The sequence below is a fragment of the Saccopteryx leptura genome, chromosome 11, assembly GCF_036850995.1.
Source record: "Saccopteryx leptura isolate mSacLep1 chromosome 11, mSacLep1_pri_phased_curated, whole genome shotgun sequence".
In the NCBI taxonomy this organism is placed as follows: Eukaryota; Metazoa; Chordata; class Mammalia; order Chiroptera; family Emballonuridae; genus Saccopteryx; species Saccopteryx leptura.
In genome coordinates, this window is record NC_089513.1 from 8413649 (window position 1) to 8432863 (window position 19215).

The 19215-nt window shown below is 39.8% G+C and overlaps 1 protein-coding gene across 2 annotated transcripts in view; it reads right to left on the reverse strand.

Annotated features, from left to right (window-relative positions):
• Positions 1–4389: 4389 nt before the first annotated feature.
• Positions 4390–19215, reverse strand: part of CDH7 (cadherin 7) — a 118822-nt gene continuing 103996 nt past the window's right edge. Inside the window, exon 12 of one of the 2 annotated variants that reach the window (XM_066353040.1) lies at positions 4390–7073. In XM_066353040.1, coding sequence (XP_066209137.1) covers positions 6580–7073 — 494 coding nt within the window. In that variant the 3' untranslated portion in view covers positions 4390–6579. Of the gene's footprint in view, positions 7074–18616; positions 18678–19215 lie in introns of those variants that run through there. The other variant, XM_066353041.1, reaches the window with a different exon arrangement.

Here is a 19215-nt window from a genome sequence, read left to right on the forward strand (position 1 = left end):
TGGAACGTGGAGATGAAATGCCAGATTACTGGCACTATAAATATGTTGGTTTTCTCTCTACTTTAAAACACTCAATTTAATGCCATTTTCCAAGTTACATTTTTTTTTTAAGGAATAAAGAAGTTTCACATTCTCTGTTAAGAAACTAAAGTCTAATTAAGATTAAAGAGTCTGATTTTGAAATGAGTTTTCATGTCCTTCTTATCTTTCCAAACCAGAACACCATTTTTGGAGGGTCGATAATAATAGAAAATATAACAGCCAAAATATCATAAGATTATTTTTTGTCCTTCTTCTTTCATCTCTACCGCTGATTTCACATGTTTTCTTTGTTAAGTCACAATGATTCTTCAAAAATTATAGTGTTTATACTTACAAAAAATAGAGGGCATAAAGTACTAAGGCAGTAAATCATATCATTTTCCGGCTTATAAAAATATAAACCATTAGCATAATTTTATTAAATAATGCCATCAACATGTAAGAGTTAACATTTTGAGTATGAGTATACTATACATCTCAACATTCTCTGTCGTGATACAGTTCTTAACATATTATTTTACAATGCAATGTTAGTTACCTAGTTATTTAACTAGAAAACTAATAGCGAACATTGAGCTGAAGTCATAATTAACAGTTATTTTATGAGGCGATTGGTGATGGCGACAAAGCCGCAGTAGCCTGTGTGTATTACCTTAATCTCTGGTGGCTTCTTCACGTATAAAAGGCTAGATAAGTTGCTGGAAGATACTGGAAGTGCTCTTGAGTCATCCAAACGAAAGCACAGCATGGCTTTTCTCTGAAGTCATTATTGCACTCTCAGTTCCTCAAAGTGTATAAATGATTAATTACACATAAGCCACTCATGACTAACAAAATGAGGAAATTCTCCAGAACCTCATTTTCTTGATCTCTTCTGGATATCGGGAAGATCTGCTCACTGGTCCTCATTATTGCCTTTTAATTATCTTCTCTATCCCACTGTGTTTGCGATGTAATGAGGCGGGCTGTCGAATGGCCTTCGCTTTCCCCTGGGTCATCACAAGTGGGAAGGAACGGCTCTCTATCTGGAATCTCTTGTCCCTGCCCACCACCTTCATTCTTATTAGACTGGGCTGGAGTCCAACCGTGGGAGACCTGATAAAAATGACCATTTTTAGGCAGTGGCTTCAATGAATGATGCTAGTTGTTTCTTTGAATATTGTTTCCCAATTGTACGTTTTTTTTTTCTCCTTAGTATCTCTCCAAACAGAAATTCTCCATAGAACAATAAATATGTATAATCAACTGTATTACACAATTTCCATACTTTTCCATAACAAAGCCTTATATTTTTATAATGTTTTCCAGTTTACACAGCCCTTGCACGTAATCATGTCTCATACCCTGCCTCTGAAACAGACAGGGCAGTAATTAGCTTCATTTTATCCCTGAAGATAGAAAGTCCCGGGAATTAGAATAGCACACCGGCCAGGGCACTGCCAAATTGTCCAGGACCCAGCTTCTGACCCTGATTTTATGACCACAGACTAGGGGGACTTCCTGGTACTGATACTCAGAAAGCCAAAGCCCAATGACACCCCCTCATTAATAATTCATGCTCCATGCCATGCTAACAATGAGATGACAGACACGCACTAAGCACACTAAGTAAAATGAGGCAGTGATCTGAATAAGTCCAGCTAGATGCTCTGCCCTCAGCATTGACATCCTTCTAATTAAAATTAGATTCATCAAGCAAAGAAAATATAGCTGCCTTCAGTGGCTATCAGATTTTCTGGTCTAATTGCCTGACAGGCACTTGCCAAATGACAATAATGCAGTGATATTAACAAGGTAATATGAGACACTTATTTTAAGGTCATTTCAGCCACACTTCTCAGTGCTTCCCAATCACACACACACACACACACACACACACACACACACACAGGCGCATGTCCTTTCCAGTTAAACTCTGAGCCAGGACAAGTGAGCGTAACAATGAAAACGTGTCAGAATGTCATACACAGGCTGGCTGTCTTGTTTTTGCTTGAAAAATTACCCCTGGAATTACACTTAACATCGCCTGCCAAATCCCAGCCTCAAATAGCTCCCGTTTTGCCTAAGGGCTTGTCCCACTCGAAGCAATTTCAATTACGCTCGGAATATAAACGCCATTACTCCTTTCTTGCTCTTTTGATTATGATGATAATTAGTCATCTAACACGTGTTTGTTTTCCTTGCCAAACCTTCATACACCATGGCGTATACACACAATATACATTATCACTCATTTTAAAGTGACTTATATATTCAAGACCAAATCAACACCACTGACTGAAAATTAAGTTCCTTATCTATTAATTGTCATATATATTTCATGTAACCAAAAAAGTTATGAGAAAAAGTCAAAGCTTGTACTAAACTTTAATTAGATCAGTTGTAAATAAATCTCTAAATGGTGATACAGAAACAGGGTAACAAAGACACTTTGTAAGTCAATAGATGTCATAGTAAAATTGAAACCCTTTGAAAATTATTTATAACTGGCGCTTAAAAACTAAAATACTGAAATAAGATGGTTTTTGCCTCTTGCAATATATTTGCGTGTCTTCTTAGGTTTTACATTTAAATATAATGATGAGCCTGTTTGCATGGCAGTTTCTTTGAACATGTGGGCCATTACAAAAATCTCACTCGCACCTTGTACAACTACACCCTTTACAGAGCATAATTGCTGAAGCTTACTCATCACACAGTGTAGTAAAGGTAATTGTGCATGAAGTTAAAATCATTTAAAACATTCTCTGAGGGCAGAGGGAAAAGGCAGCTATCGTTACCTACACATTATTGCCGCCTGCCTCCCTTGTACTTATCCAACCACAGCAGCAGTCAGCCTCAAGCCCAGCCCAGCCTCATCTCAAAGGAAAAAGTCCCTAGGCTGGGCTTCGTCTATAACCCATCAAAACTCCTTGACTCCAGAGTTCACGAGTTCACCTTTCCTTCTTGTCTCCAGCCTAATTTTGGTCTGCACCTGAGTTGCAGAATTGCTTTCATGAACCTCGCTCGAATAATCATTTCAGCTTGATCTGTGCAAGTCCATTTTCTTGACAAGATTTTGTTTTCATGTTTGTTTCACTAGATTAACATTATGTGCTGATAACATTTTAGAATAGGGGCTGGGATGTACTTCCTTGAAATGGACAATAACAAGTGAAAGAAACATTTTTTTTAATGTAAATTGTACAAAACCAGTATTACTTGAGTTTCTATTGGTGGCCCCATATAGATAAATAAAAATATGAAAATGTATTGATTTTCTGAACTATTGTCTGCGCTTGAAATTATTAAGCCATTGCTTCCCACATTGAACTGGGTCCTCTCTTCCTTTCTTCTTGTAGCTCCAAGGGTTTGAAACCAGAAAATCACTACCACATGTCTATATTTCCTGGTGGGAGAGAGCAAAAGTTCCTTTCATGTTACTACTTGATATTCTATTCGTTGATACTATATTTATAATCATGAGGGTTCGTTTTATAAAGTAATTTAAGCAGTGGCGTGTTGATGAAAATTTAACAACTGGTTCCCCTGAACAAAATGGGTGATGTTTTCTGGTTTCCAGAGTGGTCTAAATATGACCATGATGGCTGACCTCAGTCTACCAAAATGGTATTGTGACAGGTGGAATTGGGAAGAGATAGCTTCATTGGTTCTTGGGAGCTGGTTCTAGTTGGCTGTAGTACAGGGGTCAGGAACCTATGGCTTGTGAGCCAGATGTGGCTCTTTTGATGGCTGCATCTGGCTTGCAGACAAATCTTTAATAAAAAAATAATGTTAAAAATATAAAACATTCTTAAGTATTACAATCCATTCATTTCCTACGGCTCATGTTTATGGTTGCGGGTGGCTGGAGCCAATCACAGCTGTCCTCCAGGACAACACCAAATTTTTATTGGATAATGCGTAACGTACACGGGTCATTGTATGACTCTCACAGAATTACATTTTAAAATATGTGGTGTTCATGGCTCTCTCAGCCAAAAGGCTTCCTGACCCCTGGACTAGATAATAGGTATTTATCTAAATACTTTTGGAGAAGTTCCTGACTTGCTTTAAAATTGATTTTTTTTTTTTATCAATCAACTGTTCCAGTCTCTGGTTTTAAAACACAGCCCATGTCTGATACCAGATAATCATGTATAGCATCAGATTTCTGAAGAAAGAAAAGACACTAAAATACATTCACTATCTTTACAATTAAGTTTAGCTATAGAACTTCATATATTTTATCTATATTAGACATTTTTCTAGTCATCTCAGGCATTTAAAAAAAAACACCACTGAAGTTCAATATTTTACTGATATAATCTTTCACACATAAAATGGCAATTGAGTATATGCAAGAATTTCAAATTTTTATTTAAATTTGAGTCTTTCCCCAATATATTAGTGGCAAATATGAAAAAAAAGTTAAAAACCAAGAAAATATATTCTTTAAAAGGAAAAAAAAGCAAGGTTAATAATGTGATATTCCTTTTCTAAAATACATTCAAACCTCCATTAAGTGATACGCGCAACAATCAGCAGTTTTGACATCATAATCCAGATGTACTCAACTATTCTATCTTCTTGCAGACAACAAGGGATTACAAAACTGTATTCTCAGCACCTTGCTGAGTCAATACCTACATAATTCCTACACCACACTGTGATTTTATTGAAAAGGGTAGAAGTGTGCGAGGGTTGTTGTTTTTTATTTGAAAAACATACATATGTGACTAAAAGTAATGAACTGTATCTTTCACTCTGTTATAAAATTGGTTTTTCATATATATGTATATCAATACAGCAGGGAGCATAGCTATCTAGTCATGAAACAATGTCTATGAAACTTTATTCAAATGAAAGAACTGTTTGAAGATAATCTAATTTATTGATTTGTTTTCATGAAGCTGAAGGCCATTTTCATATGTTTCACTTCTAAAGGTGGGCTGCAAGTTTCTCCTACTGTCACCAAAATACCGATATTCCCACGTTCCAGTATTTGTCTTTCAGAGAGAAGCACTTTTTAAAACATAATTTCTTAGTGTCCACTCCACTGCTATAACTTATCAGGAATCCAACAACTCTTTCTAAAAGGAGAGAAAGAAACCATTCTTTCTTGAATATATGCACATTAAACTAGTACTGTTCTAGGAAAAAAATGATAAGTAGAAATATTTTAGTTATAGAATTCTTTTTTTTTTAAGAAGCCCGTCAAAAACTAAAATGTGTGACCCTTGCAATGGTTCTCCTCCCTCTGGCGTGTCTGAACCAGCTCAGAAACTACACACTGCAGGGTTATTGTTGAGGACCACGTTAGCATTGCAATCTAAATATCTATTTTAAAATTTATAACATTACTTTTTAAACATTATATTTAAAAATCAGTCTATTTTTTCTTAATGTATACAGCAAAGGAGATTGGGGTAAACAAATACTCAAACGTTTTTAAAGCAAGAGAACTCATGATCTTGAAAAATAAATGTTGCATCAAATGAAATCTCAAGTCTCTGGGAAATCTTCTTTGTAAAATACAAATATTGGACTCCAATGTTGTGCACATTCCCATGGCTCAGCCCAACAGCTCGTACGTCCTTGTGGCTCTGCTCCTGTGTGGTGTCAGCCACCCCAGGGCTCAACGACTCTGTTCCCTCCACTCCCACACTTCATCTCCTTCATGGAGCTCAGACTGAAGAATTCACATGTTCTGATGAGCTCCATTTGATGAGGCGGTAGATAAGATGGACCTGAATGTAGTGGTGATGGGGGCTCCAAAATAAATATAACACCATGTGTCATAAAAAAAAAAGTCTCCTGTACAAATCAGAAGAGATTAAAAAAATCAACGAATAGACAGCAACTTTTTTTTATACCTACACAAGCATCTCAAAACGAGTGCACACTCGATTTCCTTTTTATTATTTGGAGCACTTCACACTGATTTGCTAAACAATGGTTTGTGTTGCCACAAACGAAATTTAACTGGTTGTCTTGGAGGATTTGAGTAGGATTTTTCTAAGATTAATACTTAGCTAAATAAAATAGAGGTGCTCACCCACAGCAACAAAAAATGTGCTGGAATCTCTAATCTAGCAAGCTAAAAGCATCCCTATAAATTAAATTTGTCCCAAGTTTTGATATGCAAGAAGTTGTAGAAATCTCCATAGCACACCGCGCTCGCTCTGGCCGTACCATGAAGGTATGTCCAGCACCCTGGCCTTGCTGACGGTGCAGAACACGACTCACTCACAGAGCTTAGGTGCCTCTGCAGGTATCTCAGAGTTGCTATCTATTCACAAACCACAGAGCATTTCTTTGTTTTCTTTTTTTTTAATCAAAAAACCTTCCAATGCTCAGAGTCTGTGGTCAGTGCAGCCCCTTGGGTCCATCTAATGAACACATACTTCTCCAAGGCAGAAGAAACCTAAACAGTTAAAAATGGAGAAATATTTACAACCATGTTCTCCCGCCATTAGAGTTCTTGTTTTCTGTCTGTAATCCTCTGTGGCTGCTGTGTTTGCTTTGTCTTCAGTCCATTTCCAGGGAAGGTCAGGGCTAAGAGTACAAGCTCTCCTGACCAGTGCCATACATGTCTGCGAGTCGCTTAAAACGAGGCCCCCAGTCGCTCAGGTAGTCGTAGTTCTGATCCGAGTTCGAGCTGATGGACTCTAAGGAGCTGAGGGACTCGGCCACCGAGCCGTTCCCCTCAAAGGCATAGGTCTGCAGGGAGTCGTAGGGCGGGGCCCCGGGGTCAATGTCTGCCTCCTTCAGCCTCTCCCAGATAAACTCCCGGAAAATGACGTTATCTGGGATGCTCTTAAATGTCGGTCGACTCAGGAATTGGATTTCTGGAGTCACGTCCCTCCGGGTCTTGGTGTCCCTTATGACATTGAGATTCCTTAGGGCCGCCATGTCGAAGGCCTCCGTGTCTTCCTCTCCCCCACCCTCGTCGTCGTACCGGACGATGTTCTCCCGGATATCTCTCTCCTCATCAAAAATGAGGGGCTCCTTCTTCCGCCGTCTCATGGTGACGATCAGGAGGATGAGCACTGGAACAGGGGACAGCAAAGGGCAGGGTCAGTAACCTGGGTGACTGCTCCCCACCCCGGTGGCCTGGACTGTCTGCTCCCCCACGGGAAAGGAACTGGCTGCCTCCTGACATGGGAACTCCCAACTGTGGCTGTGTTAAGAGGGCTGCAGTCACTTTCAAATAGAACACTTTGCCACCTCAAAGGAAATCGTCTCCACACTGGTTCAGAATGGGGGCCTCCCTCTTTGATATAATATCCACCAGAAGCATCCGGTAAGGCCCAGTGAGGGGCCAGTCCAGGGTACAATCATTTCAAAGCAAAGAAACACAAAGGGGTTTCCTTTTCTTTTTTTGAACTCCTTAATTGCTGGAAAGGCAAAGCATCATGTATAAATGTTTTGGGTATAATTTAGCCACTGCCATTTCAGAATGAAATGGATTAGAACAGTGGTCCCCAACCCCCGGGCTGTGGACTGGTACTGGTCCACAGAGAAAGAATAAATAACTTACATTATTTCCGTTTTATTTATATTTAAGTTTGAATGATGTTTTATTTTTTTAAAAATGACCAGATTCCCTCTGTTACATCCATCTAAGACTCATTCTTGATGCTTGTCTCGGTCACATGATATATTTATCCGTCCCACCCTAAAGGCCGGTCCGTGAAAATATTTTCTGACATTAAACCGGTCCGTGGCCCAAAAAATGTTGGGGACCACTGGATTAGAGCATTTTCTCGGCCTGTTTGAAGAAATGCCTTGGCCTTGTCTCTAAAACGCAGCTGGTAAGGGCCCATCCAGTATGCCAGACCACGTGCAAAGACAAAAAGCTTCTCTCTAGAAAATCGAGTCCTACTTTTCGTATGGTATATTGAACTCGGTCTGTATGCTTTATACCGAGAGAGAGAGAATATATAGGTTGTGAGATTTGTCAATGTAAGCTAAAGATAGCTTTAAGAAATCAAACATCTCTTTAACGTTAGGAATGCTGCTTCCTATATCAAAATGAACAATTAGCTAGTAAAGCACAGGGTTGCACCGGAAAGGAAAAAGACAGCCAGACACCTGGCTCTCCACCAATGCGGTGTCTGCTCTGCTGGACTGCAGCTGACTGAAGGCTGGCAGAATTGGGAACATGTTAGATTTCATGGCTTCTTGATTAAGTTAAAAGCAGAAAATTTGGAATTTAACAATATACAAATGAATGAATAATTGTTAATGATTGGTCTTCAACATCGTTTTAAAGGAAGTTTGAAATATTTATATTTAAAATATCTTGTAAGGTTTTACCTTGGCAATAAGAATAATTTGATGATAAAACTATACAAATGATGAATAGTATCAGTGAAATTCAGAGTAAGTAAATGCAATGGTCCTCCACTTGAATCTGCTTTAAAAAAACAAAACAAAACAAAATAATAACTTCCAAGTACCTAATATTTTAAAAAATGATGTTATCTTCAGTGAAAAGTGGATGCTTTCTTCAGAATTTGTCAGCTGTCTCTTTTCTAAACGCCAACAGGGCTGTGACTGATGAGGATGGTTTTTTGGAGCTCCCTGGAAATAGTTGTGCAACCAACTGCTCTATTGTGACACTTCCTCTTTTTCCTTTTGCTTTTCCCACTTCACCCTGACCTACTGCTCATGCATACGCTTGGCTGACAGCCCACAATTTGGAAACTGAGGTGCATTTCTGAGCTTCTCTGGCCACCTCTCATGTTGCTATGGCACAAATATGGCCATTCTCTTTTTTGCTCCTACCTGCTACATTTGAATGTTCTGTACTGGCTTCATCAAACTAGCAGATAACACAATCCAAAAGCTTGTCTACAGTTCATTTCTCTGTCTGTTCCCATAGGCACAGACTCACCTCCCTTTCCTGCTCAGGGGATTCCCAACTCTTATCTCTTCTTCTAAGAAATTTCACATTTAGCACTCCAAAACCTTGTGGCTGGTTTTCATGGCCAGAAATTACGGGGACTCACTCCTCATTTTGAGGTCCAAGACAGAGTGCAAGAGCTCTATACAACTCTGTTGGAATATTCTGGCATGGATCTTAATCTAAAATAAAGCTTGGGTGTCAAGAGGCTTTGGATAAAATCCACCCTTTCCATGTTAGGTGTGTGATCCTATGCAAGAAACAAACTAACTGAGCCTCATGATACACGAGAAATACAGACAGCATCAGTGTTGGCAGCGTGGATTATAGAAGTAGAGCGACTGGGGAGTAATGGTAGGAGAGTTAGCAGATGCCGACACTTTGTGAGCAACAGAATTATTCATTGTTATAACATCAGTTCAGAATTCCACAAACACAGCAAGTGAAGGCATCTCCTTTGATCAAAATAAATAAGTAAATAAATAAAAACATGAAGAACAAGTTTAGATAGCAAGCGAAGTAGAAGGCATACCAAATAGAAATGGGAGAGAGAAAGGGTGAGACAGGCATGTCTACACATAGGGCATCTCGTGTGACAACAATTCTGTGGGCTATTCTTACACTGGATGGTTGTCTAGGACATTGTGAAACAACCCGCCCATGGTCAACGTACAGGTAACCAATAATTAGGGGTGAGACGTACACCACCCTGTCTGCCTCAAAGCCTGTGCTTTTCTAGGATGCTGTTTAGTGCCTCCATAGGAAGTAACCAGATTCCACACAGAGCACAAGTGGCAATTGCTGTTCAGAGAAAGACATACAAGATTTAAGACATATGAATAAGAAATTACAGGTTTTGCTGTAACTTTAGTTTCTGAAAATTTTAATACAGTTCCCTCAAATAAAGTAATTCAACAGAAAGAAAGTGGAAACAAATAAAAGTCCTTAGTGAAAAACAAGACAGAATAAGACAGAGTGGAGAGGAGAGTATCAAGGAGCATGGTGACGGGTGACAGGAACAGGGGGAGACAGGTGACAATGAGAAATCTGTTACACTGGGGAGCAAAGCCGAGGGGGGAGCCAACATCCATCTGAGTTCAAAAGAACATAAGAAATGAATGGGCACAAAAAATAAATAAAGATAGGAGGGTAAGAATTATGTAATAATTAGATGTTCTAGTTTAAATTAATGTCAAAGTAGGCAAAATATTTTAAAATTCTCTATCCTTCATATAATTGCAAATAATCTTCTCTCTCTCTCTTGCTCTCTCTGAACAACATGGATTTGAACTGTACAGGTCCACTCTTTGTGCCGGAGCCCAGAGTGATGAGGTCACAAGTGAGCAAGTCTGTGTGGGGTCCTCAAGAGGAACACCTGGGATTCTAGCAGCCCTCGGTCTCACTTCAATGCAATCCCCTCGGTTTCACGGCCAGCAATCACAGGGACTCACTCCTCATCCCAGCGCCGGCACCCTGGGATAACCCTCCTGAGTTTTAACTGCCACACAGCGGTGTGGGACCTGCCTGTTCAGCACCTGCACCCCACTGGACTTCTCTATATCCTCAGTTAAAGTTCTGTTCAGATAGTCTTCGCATGGTTCTCAATGATGCTTGTTCTATAAGTTTTGTCGTGCTCATGGGAGGAGGCAAGCATAGCAATTATTTATTGCACCATCTAGACAGGAAGGCACAAGTGGATTTTTTTTCAATGAAAACTTTGGAAAAATTTCGGAGGTTTATGACAATTTGGACAAACTTGCAGACAGACCATGTAGTGTAAAATACTCAGAGAAAAGAAAAGTAGACCATGAATGTATAAAATATGTGTAGATACTATTTTATTATTGGCTACCATAAACCATAGAAAAATCTAGTATATAAATTTAAAATTTACTAAAACCTAACACACACCAACATAGTACATGGTGTCATTTGCAAATGAAAGAAATGTAAACAAACAAGAGGGTGCAGTATTAAGACAGTTGCATAAAATTAACTACACCTGCTATAAGAACTTGTAGCCACTCCTGTTGCTTTGGTGAGTCCGAGTGTTGCTCTCTGCTCAAAACACCATGTGATGCTCACCATCCTTATGTGAGCAGTTCGCCTCTACAGCAAATTGTGTAACACAATAAAAAGTGATCCCTTGCAATTCTCACACATTTTTTGTCATGTGTATTGTAACACTACACGCCGTACATAATACTGTGCAACCCATAATAAATGCTGCTAGTGATGGTGGAAGAACCCCAAGAAATAAGAATAGTCAAGGTATTCCAAGGAAAAGTGAAAGTGCTTGATATATATACCTCACACTGTGGTCGCCCACCACCTGGAGACAAATAAATCCAATGTACTGACCATTGCGAAAAAAAGAAAAGGAATTCATGACACCGTCATTGCAGCTACATCAGCAGGCAAGAAACCCTTCCACATTGTGCAGAAATACCTTTTCATTTAATGCACCTTATGAAACGTGCAGCTTCCATTCAGCTACACTGTTTTTATAGGAAAGGTATAACTCTGGCCTCTGATCGGATTTGAGAAAAGGCAAAGTCACTTCATGACAACTTAGAACAAAAGGAAAGTGAAGGCTCTGAAGCTGGGAAAGGTAATGCCAGCAAATGATGGTTTGATCATTTCAGGAAGAGGTCTGGCTTCAAAAATGTCAAGGGAACAAAGGCAGCAGCTTCTGCCAACCAGGGAGGCAGCAGAATGGCTCCCAGATGCTATTAAGAAAATCACTGAGAAAGGCTACCTGCCTGAACAGGTTTTTAAAGGACAAAAGTGCCCTCGTTTAGACAAAAACAAAACCACAGAGAAGCGAGTTCCAGGACTGAAGGCAGGAACCCCTCATGCAAATGCAGTAGGGTCTGCGACCCGCCCTGCCCTTCTCTGTGAGGCCGCATGCTCACGAGTCCTGAAGAACACAGGGAGGCACCAGCTGCCAGTCTTTAGGTTGGACAACAAGATGGCCTGGACAATGAGAAACCTCTTCTGGACTAGTTCCCTCGATGTTTTGTCCCTGAATTCAAAAAGCATCTTGCCAGGAAGGGTATGTTCCTTTTAAGTTCTTTTGCTATTAGACAATGCGCCTGCCACCAATACTCTATGAATTAAACAACAAAGGTGTCGCAGTAATCTACTTGGCCCAATGTCTCTAATTAAACTTCTAGATCAGAGGGTCATAAAGACCTTTAGGCTCATCATACCTGTACTCTGTGCAAAGGATTGTCAAGGCTATGGATGGAACCAGAATAGAGAAAACATCATGAAAGTCAGGAGGGGTGACACCATTAAAGAGGACATCATTATTACAGAAAGAGCCATGAGTGCCCTCACATCCGAAACAGTCCATTTCTGCCGGTGAAACCTGTGTCCCAATGTTGTACGAGGCTTCACAGCATTTGTGACCAAGCCAATCGAGGAAATCGGAAAGATGCTGTAGACATAGCAAGAAAAGCGGGGGCGGAGGGTGTTAAGATCCAGACATTGAAGCCGTTCCTGAGCAGGTGAGGTGCGTGACTCGGCTCCAGTGCCAGACGCGGAGGGAGGAGACGGAGAAGCAGCAGAACACAGAACAAGCTGCCCGGCAGCTTGAAAAGAGTCCCCGCGGTTGAAGACTGCTCTCACTTCTAGGATGTGACCCTTCTGGGAACCGGGCATGACTAGAACCAACAGAGAAAGGAGGGCGGTGCCGCACAGCAACGTGTTTGCAGAAGAGAGAAAGCAAAGAGGTCAGACAGATCCCTATGTGCGTCCAGGCTTACACCGCGTGTGTCTGCCCTCCGGCCTCCACCACCTCAAGGCGACACGGCTAACCCTCGTCATCCTCTTCCTCAGCCTGTTCAGCGTGAAGACCCTCATGATCATCCATTTCCATGGAGTGAACCATAAACAATATCATGCGCACAATTACGTTGTGTGCGTGTGTCTTCATGTGGAGATCTAATAGGCAGCAAGGGCCGTCCTCACATTTTGGTGCCACCTGCCACCGCCATCACCGGAGGATGCACTACGTAGAACTCTGAGTGCAAGACTTGAAGTGGATAGACTGTCCTTATGCAGCAGGAGGTGTGTGATGTTCCATAAAAATATGTTAGTGTTCTTGCTGTTTTATAACTTTGCTTTCCAAAAATTACATTACTATTCAGCATGCCTCTCTCATAATTGGAGAAACAGCGTATTAACGTATCATCACTAGTTTTTTTTTAAAGTCGCAATCTTTCCAATACTGTATTATGAATATAGCTCTAATAGTGTATGCCATAACAATTTTACGATTGATTAGGCTACCATGAAGCAATCACACTAGGCTGCTATAATGTAGTCATATTGCTGCTGCTTAGTTATTAATGCAAGAATCATTAAGCCTGTAGATTACCAAATTATTTTTCACATCACTTCTTCATTTCTGATGTTTAGTGTCAGTAATATCGATACATATAAAGTCTACAGTGTTTTGTATAAGACTAATTTTGATGTAAGTACTAACACATGATTTGTTTGTATAAAGCAGCATAAACTTAACAGTGTTGATAAATTATAGGACAGTACCAAAAATATATTTTCTCCTATGGTTTCCTTAACATTTTCTTTTCTGTAGGTTAATTTATTATGAGAATACAATATATTATCTATACCAGTGATTTTAAACCTTTTTTTTTTCATGGTACAAACACACACTAATTACTAAGGTCAGTGCCCCTGACTAAATACAACCATTTTCATCTCATGGCACAAATAAAGTAGTTTCTAAAGAAGAAGAGGTCAAGGCCCCTTTTTCTTTAGTAATTAGTTTATGAGTGCGTGAGAAACAAAGGTTGAAAATCACTGATCTATACAATGTACAAAATATGTGTTAACCATCAGCTTGCATTATCAATAAGGCTTCTGATCAACAGTAGGCATTTTGGGGGGCAGGGTTGGTGACCCTAATGTTGTTTTAAGGGTAAACCATGTGTGTGTGTGTGTCTCTGAATATATATCTATATAACAATTCTCTCATATTCTATTGTAAACATTTCCCCACTACTGCTAAACTTGCCTTTTGATGCTCAGGGATAGTGTTCAGTAAAGGTGACCACAAGAGCACTCACAGATGTTTCAGCCCATAGTTAAAATACACATTAAGGATATTAATATCTTAGGGAGCTTCTCTGATTCTCCAATCTTGTCTGAAGCTGAAAATATGGGAAGTACTTATCATTTCAATAACTTAGGAAAATACTTTTTTCTAAATACTTAAGCATGTATAAAAATAAATTTTAACCTTTATGCAGAATAAGTATTAACTGCTCTTCAGAAGTTTTGGCGATAATCCCTATATTAAAGAAAAAGAAAAAAAAACTTTTTTCTGCCTCAGTAAGCTCAAAATTATATAGTTTAAGTGGTTTAACCATCAAGTGTCTCTTCTGTCATATGGACTATAATTCTGAATAGAGTCAGAGAAAAGATTATTTCTAGTTGAAATCTAGACAGGAGGCATGTATATTGTGTGGACTGTTGATAGATTTACATATCCATTTTATAAATGTGCTATTTAGTACATGCATTAGGTAAGATGATAGAATGTTGCACATAGAAGCAGACATAGTACATTTTCCTCATGGAACTTAACAATTAAATAGGACAGACAAGTGTATTAATTAAATAATAAGACAATTAAATGTATCATTCTAAAAGAGGGAAAAAATATGTGTTTGGGAAAACAGGTCCAGACGAAGAAGATGAGTTAACTAAGGGCTGGGACGGGGTGCAGATGTGAATAGGAAGATTATTCTTGGCACAGTCAACCAGTAAGCAAATGTTTGAAGCCAACATGGCTGGAAGGCAGAGAAAGCTGGAGGCTTCAGGCACTAGAAAGACACTGCAGGCCCAAGAACCAATGTGTTTTAAGGAGTACATGGTTTGATTAGATTTTTCACCCCCAAAAAACACATCTGATTGGCCTGATCTGTGGTGGCACACTTGATAAAGTGTCAACCTGAAATGCTGAAGTCACCAGTTCGAAGCCCTGGGATTGCGTGGTAAAGGCACATATGTGAAGAAACTATGACTTGATGCTTCCCACTCCTCTCTCTGTCTCTCTCCTTTGCCTAAATTTTTTTTTAAAAATCTTAAAAAACTTTTGATTGGATTGAGGATAGGAAGAGGGAGTACATAGATGTCAGAAAAACAATTAGAATGCTATTAAAGCAGTAAAAGCATAAGGTTGAAATACATTTTTGGTTTTAGAATTCAGTGTCATAATAGTCAAGTCAACGTTTTCTGATCCCAATAAACAAACAGGAAATAGGGCTGGGTACTGGCAAAATCATAGCGAGAAGATTGCTGCATCCAAGCAGCTCCAACTTCGTAGAATATCTATACACACAGTACACATCATAACGCAACTCATGCACTAATTATATCGTAAGATCACACATGCTGGGAAAATATGCCTGGGAACTCTATTCTGGCCAGGATGCTCGAGAGCTTCTCCCAGATGAGGGAACATTGAGGTGAATCGTGAAAGATGGGCAAGGCTTCATGAGAAACAGCTTTCCCAGAGGGCTACAGGAACCATCAGAATCTCCTATTTGCCATAAAAAGGTGTATCTAAATCTTGTTACCCAACATGGTAGCCACCAGCCACATGTGAATATTGGGTAGACTATTCTGAATTGAGAGGCACTCTACATGTAAATATTAGAGGTGATGTTAAAGACTTAATTTTTGTAAAGTACAGTATGTATTTTTATTGAGTCTATGGTAAAATGATAATAGTTTGCTTATTCTGCTTTAAACAAAATATATCACTAGCATTTATTTCAGTTGTTTCTTGTTATTTTTGCTAATGAAGATCCTTGAAAATTTAAAATTGCCAATGTGGTTCACACTTGTGAATCATGGTATATATTTCTTTTGGACAGCAAAGAAAAAGTCTGAAGTACTTGAAAAAATTTCATTGCATATGGTTTTAAGGAATGCTACTATAAAATTGTATTGCCAAATGACATGCCAGTGAGACAGCAGCTACACTTCAATTAGTAACATACCTGTAAATGTAACTGAATGCAACCTTTACCAAATGATAAATCTGCTAGCACAGTCTGTACAATTTCAGTTTATTTTAAATAATTACATATATTAGTGTGCAAGTAGAACTTAGCCTTTTGATAACTTTTTAATTTTTAACTCTTTGCTGTTCTTTGATCTTGTTGATTTGCATAAATGTTACTAAAAATTTGTTACTTATGTATGTTCTCTATGCCTGCCTCAGTTTCCTTCCCTCCAAAATAGAGATAATAAATAAAATTTACCTCTGAGGACCTACCCCAGAGTTAGTTCATGAAGATTAGGTGGGTTTATAGTATTTGTAAAGTGCTTAAATAGTGCTATACCTCATCAGTATTTTCTAATTTTGGTAAATAATGTCATGTTTTGTGAACTTCTATAATAAAGGTAGAAAATTCAGTTCTATTCCTTTGGGTCTTTGCTAAAATTTGAGTCATATGGCTGGTGCAAGACACAAACTTTACCACACACCTCATGTGATTCTGATAAATACTTATTGATGTAATTTATTTAACATCTTATTTATGGGATGATACAATAATGGAAAAGAGAGATCCTAGGTCTATTTTGGGGGTGGGGCACATGACAAAGGCAGTAACATAAACAGTAGAGTCTGATACATTCTCAACCCAGATTCACCCCAAAATACAGGGGTGGGCCAACATAGGCTTACAGTTGTTCATATGGAAATTCATTAATAACAACACTAAAATAAACTCTGTGTTTCACTGACAACTATAATCCTGCTTTTTCCCATGCCTGTATTTTTCCTACTAGGTGCACTATACTAGGCTCTGAGAAACAGCTGGGTTTAAAAAGACACGAGATCACTATTCTCAAGGTGTTTTTATATTTGTGTGAGGCAAGCAAACATTTACACATTGTGATACGTGTGCCCCAAAGAAAGGACACAGGTTTTCTGATGAAGAATCACGGGGTGAGGGGTGTGGTCTAATCGGAGGTGAGGACCTCCCCTGGAAGGGACCACGGAAGCAGGGGCATCAATGACCGCACCAGCTCAGCAGGTGGAGGGATGCAGGGGGAACGTGCCCGGGACAGGGTGGGGGCGTGTTTGAAACTAGCGAAAGGAAGAGTGCTGTGGTTCCTCCTCTAGCACGAATACCGGCTCAGAGAGCCCGAGACCTCGGACAGGTGAGCAGGCATCCGAACATGCCTGCTTTGTGGGCTGTGAGAAACGTGGGTTTTATGAAATACATTTGGTGCATGTGAAATGTTTCCAGCAATGAAATAAAAATGTTTTGAATAGTAGAGTGGTAGGAGAAATACAGGGGTACTCATCTAGTTGTGGTCACAGAAGGATGTCATTGGAAATGACCTCTAAGCTTAGATTGAAAGGATGAGAGAAGCCAGCTGACCATTTCGCCTGGATCTGTGTGCTATGGAGTCAGAGCGTCTGCAGTTCCCCAGGAACAGAGGCCGGAATGTAAATATGAACCTGCTGTATTATTTACAGTCGCTTGCTTGAAGCCCCAGTGGGGGGGCAGCAGTCTGAGAATCTCGTGGGTCGTAAGAAGAGGAATTAAACTGCCTAACCTTAGGGTGAGGCTGGAGGGACAGGGATCTGTGTGATCACCCTCTGGACACAGCATGGGTAGGCACAACAGTTTCCTTCCTCTGTGCTTCTTCTGCCTGGCTAGCCCGGCACCAAATCTGTCACTCTCCATTAAACTGGCTAACACAATTCCCTGCGCCTCAGTGCCCCCTGAAATCCCCCTCACCCTCACCAGAGCCGTCCCCAAGTGGCTCCAGATGTACCAAACGTGGTGACTGGCTTCAGTCTGAATTGTAAGCATTCCTAAGCAGCCCCAAGCCCAGCACAAGTGGCGACCTGCCCGGCTTGCATCGTCGCTGTGAGCAGGTGGGAAGAGAGAACCTATCTCAACATGAAAGGTTGCATGACAGACTCACACCTAGCCTTGTACTCAGCAGTGAAAAACTTAAAGCTTTACCCCTAAGATCAAGAATAAGACCTGGTTACCAACGTTCACTGCTTTAGTCAACTAGTATTGGAAGTTCTAGGCACAGTGGTCCCACAAGGAAAATAAATAGGAGGCAACCTAATGGGAAAGCAAGAGGTTAAACGGACACAATTCACAGATGACATATTATATATAGAAAGTCCTAAAGACTCCACCAAAAAGTCTTATAACATAAATATAGTTGCAGGATACAAAATGGCATTTCTATATACTAATAATGAAATATTAGAAAGATCAAGAAAACAATCACACTTAAAACAGACACATAGTTCAATGGAACAGAATAGAAAGCCCGGAAATTACCCCACACTTATAGAGTAAAATAGGCTAGAGCCAAGAAGGGGTTAACATTCAAAATATCTAAACAATGCATACAACTTAACATAAAACAGTCCAATTAAAAATGGGCAGAGGACCCAAACAGATATTCTCCAAAGAAGATATACAGATGGCCAGCAGACATATGAAATGCTCAACATCACTAACAAACAGAGAAATGCAAATCAAAGCCACATGAGATATTGCCTCACACCTGTCAGATTGGCTATTATCAATAAATCAGTAAATTTGTGTTGGTGAGGTTGTGGAGAAAAGAGAACCCTCGTGTCCTGTGGGTAAGACTGTGAACTGGTGCAGTCACTACAGAACTATCCGATGAGCCAACAATTCCATTTTCGGGTATCCATCTGAAGAGTGCAAAGACACCGATTAGAAAAGCTGTCTGCCTCCCTATGTTCTTTGCAGCATTATTTACAATTAATTGCTAGGATACTGACGCAACCGAGGTGTCCACTGCTAAATGAGTGAGTGGGTAGAGAAGAATCTTACCTGTACATACACACACAATGGAATGCTATTCATCAGAAAATCTTGCCATTTGTGACAACGTGGAGGGACCTAGTGGGTTTTATGCAAAGTGAAGTAAGTCAGAGAAAGACAAATACGATTTCACTTACATGTGGCATCTAAAAAATAATACAGAAACAGACTCACACAGAGAACCACCTGAGGGTTGCCAGGCAGGAGGGGTGGAGGGTGGGTGACGATGGTGAAGGGCAGTAAGGGACAAACTTCCAGTCATATAAGAGATGAACTGGGAATGTATTATACAGGATAGGTAAAATAGTCAATACTGTAGTAATAACTTTTTATGTGTGTGACAGAGAGAGAGGGACAAACAAATAGGAAGGGTGAGAGATGAGAGGCATCAATTCTTCATTGCGA